This window comes from Lissotriton helveticus, chromosome 5_1 (genome assembly GCF_964261635.1).
Source record: "Lissotriton helveticus chromosome 5_1, aLisHel1.1, whole genome shotgun sequence".
Lineage (NCBI taxonomy): Eukaryota > Metazoa > Chordata > Amphibia > Caudata > Salamandridae > Lissotriton > Lissotriton helveticus.
The window spans coordinates 2,099,163,088-2,099,182,597 of record NC_136065.1 but is presented as its reverse complement, the minus strand read 5'-3'; the positions used below and the strand labels follow the sequence as shown (position 1 = coordinate 2,099,182,597).

At 39.1% G+C, this 19,510-nt stretch overlaps 2 protein-coding genes across 2 annotated transcripts in view; one reads left to right on the top strand and one right to left on the bottom strand.

Annotated features, from left to right (window-relative positions):
- Window positions 1-11,975, top strand: part of ANGPTL2 (angiopoietin like 2) — a 99,699-nt gene extending 87,724 nt beyond the window's left edge. Inside the window, exons 3-5 of the mRNA XM_078646108.1 lie at window positions 1,525-1,718; window positions 3,723-3,993; window positions 7,890-11,975. Of these exons, the coding sequence (XP_078502234.1) occupies window positions 1,525-1,718; window positions 3,723-3,993; window positions 7,890-8,089 (665 nt within the window). The 3' untranslated portion in view covers window positions 8,090-11,975. The remainder of the gene's footprint in view (window positions 1-1,524; window positions 1,719-3,722; window positions 3,994-7,889) is intronic.
- RALGPS1 (Ral GEF with PH domain and SH3 binding motif 1) overlaps window positions 1-19,510 on the bottom strand; it is a 1,636,862-nt gene that overhangs the window by 938,022 nt on the left and 679,330 nt on the right. The window lies entirely within an intron of this gene.

Below are 19,510 nucleotides of genomic sequence, written 5' to 3'. Positions count from 1 at the left end.
TGCAGTCTTAAATTTAGATAAGAAGTCCAAACTTGGGAGCTCTTAGGCAAGGGCCAGTGAGGCGCCATTTAGGAATATTGAGAACAGTCAAACTCAGACATAGCCATGGGGGTATTCACAAACAATCTCAAAGACTTTCCCCGCCATCACTGAACACCGAACTTTACTTGTAAAAAACAAAGGTGAAGTAAGTGTGTGATTGTGGTTGAAAATTTTACAAGCGCTCTCAAATTTTCAAAGTGAAGAAGAAATAGGAATAAAAAAGTAGGTTTTGCACATTTATTAAACCTGCAGTTTTGGGTGAAAAGGGGCAGGCCTGAAAATACTCTGAATTACTCTTCGGTATTTTATAAATATTCAATGATGTATAAGGCTATGTAAGTTTATATTACCATTCTTCAAGTTACTGAAGATTTTTTTCTAACCAACAATTGTCTATGTTTCAAATCATATATCAGGCAATATTCTATTAATCAGTAAAAAAACAATAAAGCGACTGGTACAAAATTACAAAGATTGAATCCAATCTCCATAACATGGTCACATTTCTCTGTTCAATGATCAAAGAAAAGGAAAATGAATGCCTGACTTACCCCTGGCAGCAGTGTCCATGCACCTCCAGCATATTTGCCAAAATGTATGCATATTAAAACATTACCTTGAAAGTAATTTTCTTATGTCTGAGGGACAGGTTTTCAATGATTCTTTACTTCTAAAGAAAGTCGGGTATTAAAAAATCCCCATTCAGCATTGTCTCATTTGAGTATCTTTTCCAATCGAACAGTGTCCTGTTGATACATACTCACATCCTAATTTCATGAGGTTTAACGTTATAATAATTATTGCAATGAGGGTACATTTTCCCATTAAGCTTCTGTGCGTCTTCCATATAAAGATGTTGGAGAGAAATGATGTATTTGATTGCAAGGCATCAAAAGCATATTTATGACACAGATAGTTGATTCAATTGACTAAGGCTTGTTTTTAGATCTGCAATTACATGTATGTAGGTGCCTTCCTGTTCTTAGGTATTGGGAAAGGTCGCAGGTAAATTGATATTGAAAGTTAAGCACTTCTTAGCACCGGTGACTGAGTGTTTGGGATATTTTTATAGCTATTCAAATTGATATCCGTTAAGTTCTTACATCAAAACAATAGTGACATTCTATATCATTGGTTCTCTAATGTCATAATGCTGTTTTGTACATTACTAATCTTGCCATTCTTCAGACAAGCACTGGTGTGGTATGTAAACAAAGAAGCTTCATGCTTTGTCTGTAACTTGCTCTGACCAATAGCCCTGCATTTCCATCCCAAGATAAATATAACACACACCTTAAATATATTCAAAAGGGATACTAAAATATGCTGCATTGATATGCAAATGCAAGATATATGCAATTTGTAAAACATGCAATGAATATATGTAAGGAATGCAGCAAGCATGCATACAACATACCTTTGGTATTTTCAATATAGTACAATAACCAAAACTACTTTTTAAAGGCAATTATTCTATTTTAGGGCCATGGAGAGATTGCTTGCAAGCACTGGAAGATGGCCATGATACCAGTACCATCTACCTAGTAAAACCTGACAACGCAAACCGACTCATGCAAGTCTGGTGTGACCAAAGACATGATCCTGGAGGCTGGACGGTAATTCAAAGAAGACTGGATGGCTCAGTCAACTTTTTCAGGAACTGGGAGACCTATAAGGTAGGTGGAGTTTAATGTCGGATCTAATTCTCACTTCAGTTGCTCATCTAAATATATTGATAATAAGGAAACACGCATGGGATGCAAATATATTGTCTGACTCATTCTCACCCGTAAAAGAGGAAGGGATTTTTTTTTTTTTTTTTGCAGAGTTTTATATAGCGCGAACTAGAACCGAACCGAATCAGTTATCAGAGCGCTTTACATAGCACCAGTTACGTTACATGAGGACACACTTTCATTTTTTTCTGTTTTTAGGCACGGGGAGATTAAGTGATTTGCCCAGAATCACAGGGGGTTTTGGCGTCGTTACCGAGACTTGAACCGAGTTCCCCAGGTCCGAGGTCGAGCGCCTTAGCCGTTAGGCCAACCCCTCCCCCCAACCCATTTGATCTGTTCCTAACAAAAATGTCTGAGGCATGGTGCACATCTACTGAATTAGTTTTCTGAACTAGCTCAGAAGTAATCTGTTGGGTCTGACACGCACAGATGTAGGTACACTGTCTGAATTAAAGATGTGTTTAACTTGTCACACAAATAAATATATATAGCAAATTTAAAATATATCTTACGAATAATCTAAAAATGTTATAGGTGAGAATATGACTTGCGGTAACACTTTCTGCATTGATGTGTAAAGGGAAGGTCTTTTTATGTATAATGGGAATACAGTGGTTTGTCATGTTTTTTTAACGAGGGAGGACCTTGGCATGTAACTGGGCCAAATATTTCAATACATGATTCAATTTTGGCAGCCCTGGAAAGAAAGATTCCAAGACAGATGCTAAAAGCACTTTGTGCATTATCAACTCAAAAAGTTTAGAAAAATCAGAATAGATTAAGGAATTGCTCTCTTTATTAAAAATGTCATAGCTCAATCTGTCCCCCAGTGGAGTTTATAAGCACAATATTACAGGTAATGTCTACGTTTTCTCTAAAAGGTAATGCATTCGCAGTAATATCACATTTGTATGGATCGTGGACCTACACATTTACTAGTGAACAATTGCTGTAAGGAATGCATCCAAACGGTAACCTATTATATGTATTTCTTTGGGATGTACAAAACTAAAGCAGGCTTACTAGTGTATATAGGTGTGTGGTTTTGGTGATTTTAACCCCTATCAGATATTGCGAGTCTGGCATATGAAGATAAGGTGGTCTTGCCAGGTTTATACTATTTAGTCAATGGTTCAAACTGATTTTAAAATCTATGTGCCTTGCATCCAGACAACAACCATATCTCCTCCTAGTAGTAGTGGTAGATATCTGCACCAAGTATCAGTGGCGAAATGGTGTTTTAACTCACTGGTATAGTGTCAGATATATCAAAAGGCAAACTTCAAGTTGCCTGGCGAAGAAGACATGGCAGCTGTCTGTTGAAGAAGGAACAAGTGATATTAAGACAATCTATCCTTAAACATGAAGTTTTACTTTAAAGTATTTTGACTTGATTTAGCTCCAGACTCAAAGTCCTGAAGGCAATATTTCTTTGTATGTTCATGATAAATGTTCCAATTTTGGTTTGCACATTGTTAAATAAATTAATTTAAATTGAATCCTATTGGATATTCAAAGTATAATAATGCTTGCAACTTAAAGATGCATATTCTTTCATCTCAAGCATTTGCTGAAACTGCAAGCTCATGTAATCCTACATTCAATAATTCTCCATTCTCCTTCAAAGGAACACTTTGGTATCAACGTCTGTAAAGAATTAAGTGAATAGGTTGGTGGAGCCTAAATTTCTTCCAAATGGCTTCTGTAGAATTTGGCCTAAAGTTTGGACTTATTAAGTGCTATTGTTCTTTCTATTGTTGAAAGTAGTGTTGATAGTTTTAATGTTGTAATATTTTATTTAAAATAGGCTGTCTGTCCATTGGTTCACATCCAAAATACTGCCCTAAAATAACCTGAAATTGACTGACTTAGCTCCATCTTTAGTTTAAAAAACATTAACATTTGAGAATTGATCATTTAAATTGTATTTTGTTCTGTTCACAGCAAGGCTTTGGCAACATTGATGGAGAGTACTGGCTCGGTCTAGAGAACATCTACTGGCTGACAAACCAAGGCAACTACAAGCTGCTTATCACCATGGAAGACTGGTCGGGCCGGAAGGTTTTTGCTGAATATGCGAGTTTCAGACTCGAGCCAGAAAGTGAATATTATAAACTGAGGGTTGGTCGCTACAATGGCAACGCTGGTGATTCCTTCACCTGGCACAACGGGAAGCAGTTCACTACACTGGATAGAGACCATGATGTTTACTCAGGTATACCAATATCATAACATTATTTCAAAATGCAAATTTGGACAAAACATCCCTAACAAATTGAAAACATGAGCATGATACACTGAAAATTTACAATTTTTTGTTTACTAGATTGCAAAACTCCTATTTTAATTAATATTAAACAGGATTTGTTTTCTTAATATAAGGTTTCTAAGATCCCATACTTTGAAAGAAGATAGGAATGAGCATTGGACATATTAACAGTTTTGTAAAGTGTTAGTGAATGGTTTATTCTGTTGTTATCTTTACAAATGTATTCAGGTCATTGGCCCACTTAAGATATCTTGACACTAATTAATGCATTCTTATATAGTGGCCTAAAACTGCTCATAAAAATGCTTGATTAATGTGAACATGCATAGCTATGAAAGATACAAAATGGTTGGGCTGGTGTCCTTTCTGTGCTCACTTGATTCAAGGTAAGAGCTTATAGAGGGAACTGAAAGAATGTACTGTCAAGGCACTGGTGCTGCAGTTATCAACATTAGCCACAAATTTATCCTTGAAACAAAGTGGTATGAGGACTACATGAGGAAATGCTACTTTTGTTAGATTGATGTAGATTTTATGAGAGTAATTAACAAATTGAAGGTGACAGTATTTGCCTAATATTACGGTGCAAATTGCAGGCCACTATGATTTGTTGTGAAAGTTCATTACCATTTTCAATATTTCAATTAGAGTGTAATCCATATCTAACCCGAGACAGATCTCCAATGATCAGGCATTCAGCATCCAGTGACAGAAAGTCCATTTGTAATAAGATAAAAACTTTTTTACCATCTTATGTTCTACAAAACCAAGCATGAGACACATTTTTGTGTAGTATGAAAACATGATCTATCACAGTGGGTAAATGTATATGTAGCACTCTCTGAGTCAAGGTAACCATTAACTAAATGTCTTCCAGATATGTTTTGGATAACAAGTCTGTAATGGGTACAGATTAAAAATGGCACCTTTTTAATTATATGACTAGTGCTTCCAGAATTATATTTATATGACTAGTTTATTGTAAAAACAAAATAAGTTACTGATTGGTCTTTATACTATATCCATCTTGCTACACCATTAAAAAATCCTGAAAGAGGCAAACCCAGCCTTTTAGCGACAAAATATATAACTATACAGAGAAATAAATTTACAACTCCTGTGCATGAGCTGCTAACTCCTACCTACTGACAGTCTCACCTGACAATGGGTCTAGCAAATGCCTGAGACAGTGTTCCATCCTCACAGTGGGGGAATTAGCCCCGCAGTGAAGGGGTTAGTAAATAAATCCATCATCTTTATTGTTAAATATAACAGCACCTAATATTTCTGAGTTCAGTATACAAATTACTTATTATATACATCCTATATTCTTTATTTGCTGTTCTAATTCCGTTCTTATTATTAATACAAACTTTACAAAATCTGAGTTCAGTGTTATGTCATCTGAATGTAGACATCTTATCAGTGCTTGTCTACAGGCCCGTATTCCTCGGGATTTAAAATGCCACTTAAGTATATTTTCTTTCAGCTGTAGGTGTGGGGCATATACACAGCAAATAAATAATATTCTCTTCTCTCATTTTGTATCAGCGACAGGGCATTAATTCCGTTGATCGAAGCCAAGGCATTACGTGACATAAGCCTCGGAAGACTCCAAAACTAACTTTAAAAACATTTTTTTTGCTTCAAAGACCACTGAATTTCTAAATATAATTGGACTCTCACTTTTGAATATCCATTCATTAATGACCATGCATGTGTTCCTTTTGCAAGAGAATCTTTATCAATATAAAGAGATAGATGTTTTGTTATTTTATTGATAGCTTTTTTAAATGAATCTGTAGTCATTGGTATATCCCTGATCATGTGGGCTTGAATTCCCTGTCAGACACCATCAATAAGAAAGAAAACCAGTGCACTTTCCAGACAAACTTGACTACACAGTTTGTCCTGTGTTGTGCTACACAGTTGTGGAACACAATTATAAATTAAAATAATATTCCAAGAAAAAAGAGACTTTGAATATGTTTAGGATAAAGCAACCAAGCACATGGAATTCTTTAAACGCTTACTGTATTTAGACAAAAATATCAATTAGGTTTCGGCCTACAGAGGTGTCTCTTTAAATCAAAGTAATAAACTAAAGACAAACCCACTAGAATGATTTAGTTCTGTTGTTGTGTCATTTCCTCCATAATTATGGATTTGACTTATTTGCCACATTAACCATCATCTGCTGCATAATTTGCAGATTTTACCCCAAAATATATTTCTAGCCTAAATGGATCAAAAGTTACTAGAAATGTGGAGAAGTGTGTTGCCAGGCAGTGGAATGCCCTTCACAAAAGGTGACCAGCCTTCTTTCAATTGCCAATCGCTGTATTTGAGTGTTAAACTGCTACTAATGAGGTGGTACATTTGCCCACACAAAATACAGTAAAATAAAGGGGTAATTTGCCACATTGCACCACATAATTTGCCCTTTCTTGCTGCACAATTTAGTCAACTCTGCCACATAATTTGGTTCCTCCCTGTTGCATAATATCAGTGGCCCTGACTATAGGCGATATAGAGCAGAAAAGCAATAATAGTTCTGAACAACAGATCTGAGACACCAGGGAGTAATTCTGGATCTGATCAGTAGTTCTACAGTGATGAAATTGATTAATCCATCAATGTGTGCCTCCTTCACAATTCAGCAGATTTAAAATTAGGCCTCTTACAGAAATTCATTGCCAGCTAGTTTGTTTCAGCTAAAACATTTTAAAACATTGAATTGTAGTTTAGAAACAAACAAGAAGACAGAGAGTTAAAACGTGTATTAACTGTGAATGCATCAAGATCCCGGAACAAAACCAAACATAAGCAAAATATTTTACTGCATAGAGGGTCAGAGATAAAAGCTAGGTCAGTAATAAAAAATTGGGGCCAGCAAAAGAAGGTAATCCCAGGGTTGTTGCCTGGGCCTTCCCTCTCTGCTTCTGCCCTTTTCCCAATACCAATTTGTATAAGTGCAAGCATATATGGAAGTATATGTGTAATGTTCCTTGAACTATTATGGATAACAGGCAAAGGGAAAATATTAGGTACTTAGTAAAATTGTTACCATATGAAACTGTGAGGATTGAGCATGTCTAGACGTTATCATTAAAAATGTAGAGGAAGAGGAGTTTAGAATTACATGTTTCTTCCTTCTTTTACTTTTTTTAATTACTCTTGCTGTAAGATATTTATCTGTTTGTTTGCTTCTTTCAGTCAATGTATTATTTTGTCTGTTGCTAATTAAGTAAGATATCTGAAAGACATGAGATAAAATGTTGTTTACTGGGGGTAAGAAGTATTATGAAGAATCATTCTAGTTGTATTTTTTAAAGAAGACTTTTTGGTTTTAGAAATATATATTAAAATGCTTGCATTTATATTAATATGCCTTAGGGATATTACATATTCTCTAAACATATACCTTGTTATATAAAGACATAACAATTGGGCGGTGAACCATCTAATGGCGTGTGGTGATGTCAAGGATGCACTTCAAGGTGTACAAGCCTACTACGAACTCTCTAATTTAGGACCCAAATGGCAGTTCTGAGTCACAAAGAGTTCAGGGAGAAGAGGAAGGACCAGCAGGCACAATTGATTATTAAGGCCTTCCACTAATATGCCTATTACCTCATCTTGCAATGGCCACGTGCCAAATCCCTTGGGTGAATTGGAGAAGCCAGGGAAGCATGGCATTGAACATCTAAGACATACTACAACATGTAAAAATGATATGTTTAAGTACTTACAATGTTCTTGTTAACTTGCTCTCTTCATTCAGGATAGGATAGGACATGTTGTCATAATCAAGTGACCAAATACTCTTTATTTACCCATAGGAAACTGCGCTCACTACCAAAAAGGTGGATGGTGGTACAACGCTTGCGCTCACTCAAACCTTAATGGTGTCTGGTACCGTGGAGGACACTACCGCAGCAGATATCAGGATGGAGTGTACTGGGCTGAGTTTCGTGGGGGTTCCTACTCATTAAAGAAAGTGGTGATGATGATACGACCGAACCCAAACACTTTCCACTGAACATTCACTCTGCCTTCCAAGATAAAGTCAAGAAAACACCTTCTTCCAACAGTGTGAAGACTACCATAGAACCATGTTTCTACAACAGCAAAGAATGTAATATGTTGTACAATAATTGTTAATAATTGAAGACTTGTTCTCTATATTCTATGAACCATTCCTGCAAAGAAACAAAATACATACCTTGCCATAATAAGTCAGGAATGTGCTATTTTTGTACTAAACACGTGATTACAGTATTCTTTATGTCATCAATTAAACTGTATTGCTGAAGTTTGACTAAACCATGCAACAAAAAGCACTGCAAAAGTAAAGACAAAAATACACACATATTACACTTAGTTTACTTTTTATACTCTTGATTGCTTCAAATTGATTACAGTGCTAGGTGAAGTAGACCATTGACACAGGAAGTAAAATCCAATGATGACATGTAGAAATAGCAGTTAGTATGATATATGTTAGTTGTGTCTTTAAATTACTAAAGTAAAACACAATACTTAAAATTAGATGATGTGCCTACTCAATGAAAAGTGACAGAACATCAGAATGCACCTGGATTTAGAAGGCAAGTAGATTTTGATAATGTTCCACAAAACTAATTTGGGCAGTATAAAATGCCTGGATAATGAGACAGCATACCAAATCCATTTTTGTATCTACTGAAATACCTCTAATTAGGGTGCATAGGTTCAGACACTTATCACAATTACTCAAGAAACCTGTTCCTATTTTTTTTACTGAATTTTCTGAAGTACTGTATCTGCATTGTAATGCCGTAATACAATTGGTGATTAGATACACTTTGATAACAGTTAGTGGTTTCAAAGAAGAAAAGCACATCCTCCTCTATTTTTGTACACAGTTTTTGATTAGGTGCAGAGCTAATTTATGGAAAGGTGATCAACACAACTCAACGTGTTCATCAATGAAAGGTTTCCTGACCCATTCCCCGAAAGTATCAGCGATTCCTAGGGAAAAGTTATTGAAATTGAAAATAACTGCTTTTAATATGATAAAATTGTGTGTTTCTGTATACCATCTAGCGGTATATTGCGTGGTTTGGCACTCTCTGTCTTTAGCTGAGATATGGACTATGCTTTCTGACAAAGTATTTTAGAACAGCTTTCTCTCAAAAAGGCATGTAGTGAGGCAGCTGCCCACCAGAATTCACAAATTCACTATGGGTGGAGGTATTAGTGGACACTCATAATAATTGGAAAGACTCACATGATAAAAATAGTTCCTATAACATATAGAAAATACACTTTCTCTAGGTGAAAAGTTGAGTGTGAAATGCATAAGTGATGATTAACAAAAACCAACAGACTTCTAAATGGAAGTCGTAAGAAATATCTAAATAGTTATCATCACTCTGCATGCACATCTCACATACATAAATGTATCTATGTCATCTCAGCCACTGTAAGAGGTTGCCCAGTGATGAGTGCAGCACATACAAAGTTGCCATTCCTGCCTGGATGTGCGCACCTATTCTGGGGTAAGGCCGGGACAGGATTACTAAAGCAATTCTAGTGACAGCTCAAGGATTGGGAATTACCAGAGACAGGGCAAAGGCAATTTAAATGCCTAACACACTTGTTCTTTATTTTTTTAAATACAGCTACTGGCCTCATTTTCCCTGCTTTCCACTGGACAAAGGAAACTTGTCGTTTTAGTTGAAATACAGTGAAAATGTTAAATCAGAACTTACCATTCATAAATCTTTACTTGTTTTTTTGCACAGGTTAGTCATTACCTGCTGAGGTGTCATTCATAAAAAATTACTATTGATAAAAGAATGAAAAAGGATACCCTCTTTTGCAGGCAAATGATGGGTACCAATGTTTAAAGTATTTAATTTACTTAGAAAATACATGAGGTGTGCCAGTTAAAATAAACAAAAAATAATTAACATGGGACATTTTACAGTACTCGAAAGTGAACATTACATGCTTATAATAAAACATGTCTAACCCTAATTGGGACTAAACTAACCAAATGTTTAGAGACCGAGCAGCAGCATGATCCTCATCACACAAACTTCTGTCTAACATCTCAGTTTATCTCTAAGTTGATAGTTATTTGTGTCCGCTGTTTATAATTTAAGATTTTATTATTGTTGTTACATTAGTAAGGTTACAAGTATGCTAACCTTTTTTTTTCCAAAACATCTCTGTTTATTAAAAATATTCCTGTTAGGGGACTACTGGGGTGTGTATTATATTTCAATAGAACAATTGAGAGGAAACAGGATGAAAAAAATAATATTGTTTTATCCAGAAGTACTTTATTTGACATGCTGCTTTTAAAATTTCTAGCTCTTTAATCCATCCCTGAAGCAAATGTAATTCACAGTATCCAAGTTTGGTTTATTATGTGATAAAACAACACAATTAGCAATCAGAATTCTTTTTACTACACCAGTGTGAAGGTAGAAACTTTGTGATTTGGTGCCATGTTTGAGAAGGACATTTTACTTCTACCCATAAATGCTAATGTTATGCTTTGTTGTACTGTGAAATGTTGCAAAAAAGAGGATGAAATAAAAATCTGCAGAGAAACACATGCGAATAACTGTGGGCAGCCCCACTTAGGTATATGAGTTTTTTATTTTTTATTTGTATCAGTATGTTTCCATATACATTCTTTATTACCTCATGCTGACATTACAAGTGTATAATATGCATTAAACTGATAATGTCTGATGTAGCATGTGTTATATGTACAGATTTGCCTGTGTATGCTATCAGTTCATCTGTGTAATAATACAAATTGGTAATAACACTTATTACATCATTGTAACTTATGTACTGTAGATTTCCTGCCGGTCCTAAAAACACTAAACTAAAGGATAACTGATTATCTCGGCATATTTGAAAAGGGACGCAAGGCTTTTTATCTGGAGGTTCTTAAGTGCTTCCAGCAATGCAATGCAATCTCCTTAGCAAGCAGGAACCCAGTTTGAATTTGTTCAAAGATTGACCCACTTGTGTGTAAAATACCCTTTATATCAAAAATGAGGAATACCCTCCAAATGTTCATTAATGCTGGAAAGGATGTCTTAAATGTAGTTTAAATAAAAATAATAAAAGGAATATGTACATCATCATAATCTTTAATATAATGTTAATATTACATTTCAAAACACATTTTCATGAAACGACTTCAACGGTAGTGCCAGTCTGACCTATTCTTTTTACCTTCAAAATATAATATGATCTTATGAAACCTTGTACTTAGAATAAGAAACACAACATAGATCTATCTGAATCTAATTCGGTTATGAAAAATCGTGATTTGATTTTGAAAAACAGATTTCCTACGATAATTAATTAGCTACCGAGATTTATGACTACTGCTACCCAATGAATTTGGCTAACCACTGACTTGTGAAAATGTGCTTGTTGAAGTGTTCCATATTTTCAATGAACTATTCCAAAAATACCTAGCTGTGTGCCCATGCAGTTTAGAGTTTCACAGCACAATATATTACAAAAGAGCTGAAGGAGATACTGCCACATTAAATGACATCAATGAAATGCCTTTTGATATTCTTGACTCTGGTTGTTAAAAATAAAAACCTGAGTCTCAATATCTCCATGGGAATATGACACTGATGAAAACTGGAATTTTTCCCAAAACACTAGTATCATTTGTTCACTTTATGAAGGGATTTAGACATTGACACCATTCTACAAACAAGATTTATACCCTGATATTGTCTGAGGTATGATCGCTGTTTTAAAGTCTGTTTTATTAGGCATGTTCCGATTTTGTATTATTTTGCTGTGTGCATGTTGCACTTTATACATATTGAGGATTTTTTTTTATAGGCTCGGCTCTATTATTTTCTCAATAAAGGATGATTTAAAGTGTATAAGAATTCTTGATGTGGTTATGTGCTATTTTCATATTTCAAGATAGTATAAAACTATATTTGTATTGGTTCCTAATGCAGGTATTTGTCCCAGAGACCTGAAGACCAAGACATTAGTTTAAATACAAAAAGAAAATGTCCAAAGAAACAAACAATTAAAGGTTGTGAAGTTTAAATTAAAGCTATGTTCAATTGTGATACTGAGGGGGCTCCTTGGCATCCAATACATGCTTTGGACACTTGAAGGAAGTCGGGGGCAAACAACCAAGGCTGGGAAACGCTCTGGTTCTTGCATCGGTGGGATATTCTTTTGACCCCCCCGAACTCAAGCTGTAAAAGAAGAGCTCCCTTGTGCACGGATGTCATGGAAACTGAAGCTCAAGGAACCTGAGGTGAAAGGTCTGGCTGCTTCCAGTTTGACTGGGAGCACAGCTCAGTTTACCTGAACACTGAAGGAGACCTTCCATCCCTTTTAGGGGGATAACCACAGGAGCGGTGATCAACAAGCAAGGACTGACTTACTAGGCTACCAGGTATTTTGGTAGGCATGGTAGAGTGCACCCCACAGCACAGGGCATAGTTACCCTAATGTCCAAGGACACTGTCAGTCTTTTTGCACCTGGGGGGTGAATCGGGACTTACTCCTACTGTGCCTACCATAGGGGGAGGAAACCCGCTAGACACAAGAGGGGGGTTTGGGACTAGTCTGTCTTGGCTTTGCGCCCCACTCTAAGCATCAGTCTTTCTGTCATCAAGGGCGGTAGATTGGTAGGTTTACCATTTCTGCCTGCCTATGTCAGAGGAAAATAAAGCTCAATATACACGATGGGCTAATATCTAGAAATTGAATTAGGTAGGGCCTTGGCCTGTCTTTGTCTCCCTGGGTGTGGGCAAATTGAGGGATACAACTCCCAATCTACCCACCTCTTGAGAATCAAAAGTCCACTCTACACCAGGAATTTCTTTTACTTGACAATGTGGTGTGGAGCTGGCTTGTCCAGGATTGGGGCTACACCCCCATGCCTGAGTAATAGATACACTTTCGGCACCCCATGGGGAGACAGAATGGTGGTTTTACTCCCATATTCCACATTCCTTTCATTTCCCATGAGGGATGGTCCAAAAATGTGGGCATGGGGTTGTCCAGAACTTGGAAAAACCTATCAATCCTGGCCATTTTTGATAACCATGGGCCCATCGAAGTCCAAAGAGGTGCACCTTGTGTAGATAGTGGAGTATTCTTCTACTCAGAATACCTTGTAAATATCAAAACTATTAAAAGCATCCAATTCCTGTCTGTGGTATTCGGCCTCAACATCGACCAGCACGCATAGAAATGTACCTTCTCCCAAAAGTATATAAATATATGTTGGGGCCCAGGGCTTTGCGAGGAAGGTACAGGGGATTGGCTGCTCAACCATGCGCAGTGGGATTTGGACACCCGTGAATGTAAGATAAGGTAATAAGATCTTTCCTGTTAAAAAGAAATACAACAGGAAGTCCCTGACAAAAACAAAGTTTTAATGTGAAGTTCTAATTAGGTAGTGTAATAATATCTAACTTTATGTTAAAAATAACTCTAGATATTCACAGAAAAAAACATAGGTTAAAGTGACATTATAGTTACATGAAAATGTCAGTCATAATGTCACATTTTAAATGCAAAAATACACCAAAATTCACCAGTTGGTTTACTGAGCTAACTATAACTTGCACCCCCTCCATACCCTGTTTATCATAGTACACAATTTCAAATATGAAATTAAGTACTAAGGGCCTGCTTGCAATCTTGGCGGATGGAATACTCAATCACAAATGTGACGGATATCCGGTCCGCCATATTACAATTCCATTGTATCCTATGGAACTTGTAATACGGCGGAAGGGATATATGACACGTTTGTGACGGAGTATCCCATATGCTAAGTCCATAATCAGGCCGTAAATGGTGCAGAATCATGTAAACCATAAATTACCATACACACAGACAGGCTGCTTGAGGTGTATCAAGGACCTCCAGTGCACAGCTTTGGCCTTGTACCGAGCACTTTGTTCTTGCGGGCAGAGAAATACACATTTGTTTTTTTATTTGCGTTTACCTGCCCGCAAGAGAGCGGGCAGGGAAACAAAAGTCTGCTCCTACCCAGTGGCAGCATTTTAAAAATACTGCAGTCAGGTAGAAGCAGGCATATTTCCTTGCCCGCACTCTTGAGGACAGGGAAACTACTGTGTACCACATGTGGACTACCTTGGACACAATAAGTGAGCGGCCCGGTCTGCTGCATCTTTACAGGCTTGAGGAGAGTGGGCCATGTGATGCCTTCCTTTTTAATTTAAAATTGGCCCGGGGATGTGGACCCTGAGGCCTATTCAGGATCAGGGAGGAGAGCCACACACCCCATCCCCTTTTTGAAGGAATTTGACCTGGGGATGGGGTCCATGAGGCCTTTTGAGGCTCAGGGAGCAGGTATGGGTGCCCCTTCCCCTTACTATTCATGTCAGCCCGGGGTCTCACAGAGGCTCTGACAGTGGGAGCATGTGTACCACCCCAATAAATAATGTTTTGTGCTGACCCCCGACCCTTGCCCACCTCAGGAGACGTTTATTTGTACTAGCTCTGAGTTTTTTGTTTTCGTTTTGCAGCAGCATTGTGGATCCTCCATGTATTCAAATGGAAATGTTTTAAAAAGAAACATTTGAACCAGGCCTAGGGGAATCACCCTGTTCCTTAATGACTTTTGTTTAACCTTTTTTGTAGGACTCAGGACTGACTCATAAGATGGCTGCCACCACATCATTTTTAATGTGTTTTAACTCCTTTTAATTAAATGGCAGTGGCCACTGGGTAGTTATAGTTAGGAGCATGTTTCCATAGGAATTGCCTTTTTTGTGTTGCTGATAGAAAGGGAGGGTCCCAAAATGCATTTCCCCATGTTAATTCCTAAAGGGATTTTGAACATGACTATAGCCTGAACTGCTGGACGGAATTGCACCAAATTTGGCTATTGGTCTAGAACGCATGCTTATTGTGATTTTGTGTAAATCTGTTCAGACGTTTTAGATAAATTAACTGAAAACTAAGTTTGTATCTATGGACATGGATCCTCTGCAGAGCCAAGCCAATTCTTTACTGGAAAGGAAACAAGCTTTTCTGAATCGTTTTGGCCACTATAGGAGTGGCAGGGTATGCTCAGACATGAGTCCCTTGCTCACTGCACCATCAGGATTCAAGCAAGCCGGGCCGAAGACGGCTGCAATGCCAGAAACCGGTCCCCGGAAGCTTGTTTCCTTTCCAGTAAAGAATTGGCTTGGTAGTTTGGTCTGCCCTGTTCCCATGATGCACTGGGCCAGGGTCAGACTAATTTGCATATGGCCAGGTTCTGAGCTGGGATGGTGCAGTGAGCTAAAAAACGGTGATGGATCAAGCCCTGATCTTTTGACTGGGTATGAGTGTTCTGTTTAACTCAGATGCTCTGTCCATCACCACCCCCTTTTCTGAATCGTTTTGGCCACTATAGGAGTGGCAGGGTATGCTCAGACATGAGTCCCTTGCTCACTGCACCATCAGGATTCAAGCAAGCCAGGCCGAAGACGGCTGCAATGCCAGAAACCGGTCCCCGGAAGCTTGTTTCCTTTCCAGTAAAGAATTGGCTTGGTAGTTTGGTCTGCCCTGTTCCCATGATGCACTGGGCCAGGGTCAGACTAATTTGCATATGGCCAGGTTCTGAGCTGGGATGGTGCAGTGAGCTAAAAAACGGTGATGGATCAAGCCCTGATCTTTTGACTGGGTATGAGTGTTCTGTTTAACTCAGATGCTCTGTCCATCACCACCCCCTTTTCTGAATCATTACTGAGCTAGAGCCTGATATTAAAATACGAAGAGCTTCACTGTGACAGCGCGTGCCCAGCTTTTTGCAGATTGGTTTGAGCCATTTGGCTCTCTGATGCAAGTATATTGGGCAGGCAAAAAATATATGGGCAATGGTCTCTGTAGCAAGGACACAACCTGGGCAGATTTAAGAAGAAGTGGAGGACTGGCGCCAGGAAGCAGTAAAGGAGTTCAGTGGGAGAGAATCAAACCTGAATTGCATATCGAGTTTGTCCTGGAGGGTCGTGATAATCTCTAGATATTGTTCATATGACCTGGACAGTTTAAAATCTATAAACTCCATGGTTAAGCAACCCCAAGAAGTATAAGTAAGTGAAGCCTGTGTGACCCAGTCCCATTACTGATCTTTAGCCTATCTTTACTGGGGAGCAATGCTGGGTCCTTGACATCCCAATAGCCTCCTAATCCTATTGCAGTAAGCAAGGATTTCACCTTGCAGTTCCAACCTATCTTCTTAAGGTGGTCGAATATGCTCACTTCGGGATGGGCAATAGCATACAGGGGTAACTCAGGGGCAGACCTAATGCGCAACCAAAACAATAAGGGGCGTAACGCAGTCTTCTCTGTGATGGAAACTCTATCCAAATCCAGTCTCAACGGGTGGAGAGGGGTACTCTATGGGAGTAGGACAAGGTACCTTAAAAATGTATTCTCAGATTACGAAACGCGTCTGGTGTTTTTCGCTGTATGGAGAAATAAACATCACTCAATCTTAAGGAATTGGGCTCGGCATTGGTTTCTTGATTCGTAAACCAAAGGAATGAATATACATATATATATATCCCTCCTAAACTTTGAGAATAAATTGATGTCATTTGAGATTTCATCAGTGATGTCAGTGAACATGTCATGAGTGATGTAATATGTGAGGTCATAGCAGTGCATTGTGGGGGCATACGTTATAGTTAGCTGAGGTAACTATAACTGCTGAACTTCTATGGTTTTGTAGTAACTACCATCCCCATGTACTCACTTGGGAAGTGTAATATCCCGTGAAGTAGTGCTTCTGATATGACAATAGCATACGAAACTGGACATTACATTTACCACTTGCACACTCTGTAGGAATGAGACACATGGTGAGGATATTGCGTGCATGGCCCTACAGTGTTTAATGTTTTAGAACGTCAGTTTATTGAAAATATGGCTCATCTCCAAGGTTGTTTCTTCTTTGGATTGTAATTTGAAGCTTTTAGAGCAAGTAATTGCAGCTTTCAAGTGGGTGCAGCCAAGAAAAAAGGCAAATTAAAACAAGGAATCGTTACTGAATTTGGGCAAAGTGCAATAACAAAATGTATTGGAGATGTTCAGAACATTTTCGAACTTAACACGTCAGCTTGCCGGGAAGAGAGAGATGCACAGGACACACAGCAAGCCAGTCTGCACAGTGGGAGAGGGTTCTCTATCCCAGGACCCTAAAGAGCCTTTCAAAGCCCACAAAAGTCATCATTGGTTTATAGACGGTGGTGTCCTGCCTGTACGTTACTTAACGCGCTACAATAAATCACCGGCTCTACGCAGTCAAACTGTGGTACAGGAATTTCTGGACTCTTTGTGAATGTATGGAGTTCCATATCTGTTGCATTTAAGAACTCATACTATAGAATACATATGTACATACAACCTACTACTGAACCTTGTCCCTCAGTAACTATCCACCAGGATTTAAAGTCTCTTTTCTCTTTACTCTTTACTTACCCTTCAATAAAAGCTCTACCCTCCTCCAATCTGACTTGCATGCCTTACTTGCCATGGAAACAGCACTTTCACAAGGGTCAAATTATATCATCCAGTGGAGGAGTGGAGGAGTGTGGCTCAATGGTTAGAGCGGCAGACCCTGATGCGGAGTTCTGGCCCGGGACCAGGGTTCAATTCCCGCCTCGGCGGGTCTTGGGCTCAATTTCCTCCGACCTGACAATTCTCGCCTCGGTGCCTACTCTAATCATGGGCCCCACGCTGCAACTCTGGGCAATAGCTTGCTTAACCTCCACAATGGCCCCAACAGCGCTAGGATGCCTGGCTTCACCTTGGGGGTGCCCAGGAGTGGGCACTTCACAGGGAAAGCCAGGAAGGGTTCCACAGCGGTATGAGTAATAGCGCCAGGAAACCGCTTGGTGGCAGTGCGCTCTACAAATACCTTGACATTTACATCACTATTGCCCATCACAACTGACATTACCTCATTCTTTTAATTCTGGACCCATCCACAGCCTTCATCACTGCTGACCACCCTGCTGTACTCTGCTCTCCTCTCTGAGTTCACTGGATATTCCTGCCCTGGCAGACCTCATCCCTCTCCAATAACTCAGTCCAATGCCACTCAAAGCCACAACCACTGAATCAACTACGAGTAAACGCCACCCAATGCTGACTCCCTACTATTTTTTACCTCTTTTCGCAGTAATGCTTTGTCGCCTATCAGTTTCTCTTGCTCGGCCAGACTGGCCTAGCATGCACTGGACGTTTTCCCCGGTGGGCCGCCACGGTGGGGGCTGGATTTAGGCCACTGGGGCTGTTTTTGTTACCAGGGGGCTGCAATATTGGCCACCGGTGTAACAAAATCGGACGAAACTGGCCCTTGCAAACAGCTCGGCCGCACCATCTACCGCCCTCAGGGGGCCGGCCGAGCAGTTTGCCAGGGCTGGTTTCGGTTCCCAGTTCTATTGTCATATTTATTCGAACAACTGTCAATTTTTTTCTCCTTTCCTACTTTTAGACCACATTGCCACCAGTCATGCATCATGAACTGCCTCACTGTGATCAAACACTGGATGACTTAACAGTTACATACAGTAGTGGCCCGTGTGTAGATAGAGTGGTGAGGCAGGGGGAGGGTGGGGTAAGAGGGTGACAGATGGATGGATGGATAACAAGACAAATATTTTTTTTAAAACACTTACTTACGCCCCTCCCTTTTGCAGGCAGGGTCCCAGAGTGTACTGCGGCCAATCCTGATGTTGCTTTCATGCTGGAGAGAGCTCAATGCGCATGATGGTTTGGCCATCCTGAGACAGCCGACCAGATCGTCATGCGCACTGAATAGCAGTGCAACCAGCTTGTCATCCCACTGGCCCCTCACACAAGACTCGGCTCCAAGAGCAAAAATAAAATGCTAATATACAAGAGTTTATTATCATTTATTTGGGCTGCTGGCAGGTGGGGCACCGCTCCTCCGCCATAGTGTAGGAGCCGCCACCGGTCATTTATGTCGAGCTGCTCTAAAACAGAGGTCCTATAATTTTCCTCTTCAAGAGCGCCCTTGTTAGTCTTTTACTAACTCTATTCCTCTGAACTCTCTGAAACCCGCCTCAGCTGCTGCCCATCCATGAAAACAAAAGCCTTTAGTTCATTACCACTACAGCCACTGCAGTGATTCTAGGTACTCAACACAGGGAAGATACACACACGATTATGACATTGGACACCACTAAGACACTAATTAACTCAATGATATTCAGCAGACTGACCATTGAAATACTCTTCTATGTGGCCTCTCTACTGGTACTCCTTCAGGCCACTAGACAAGGTGGTAAACCTTACACACTGCATAATTTAAAAGAAGAAACCTCCAAAACCAAGCAAATTAGCTTACCACCAATAATGAAACCTTATTCACTTGTTTTTTCTGTGTTTTTACTACCTCTGACATCCT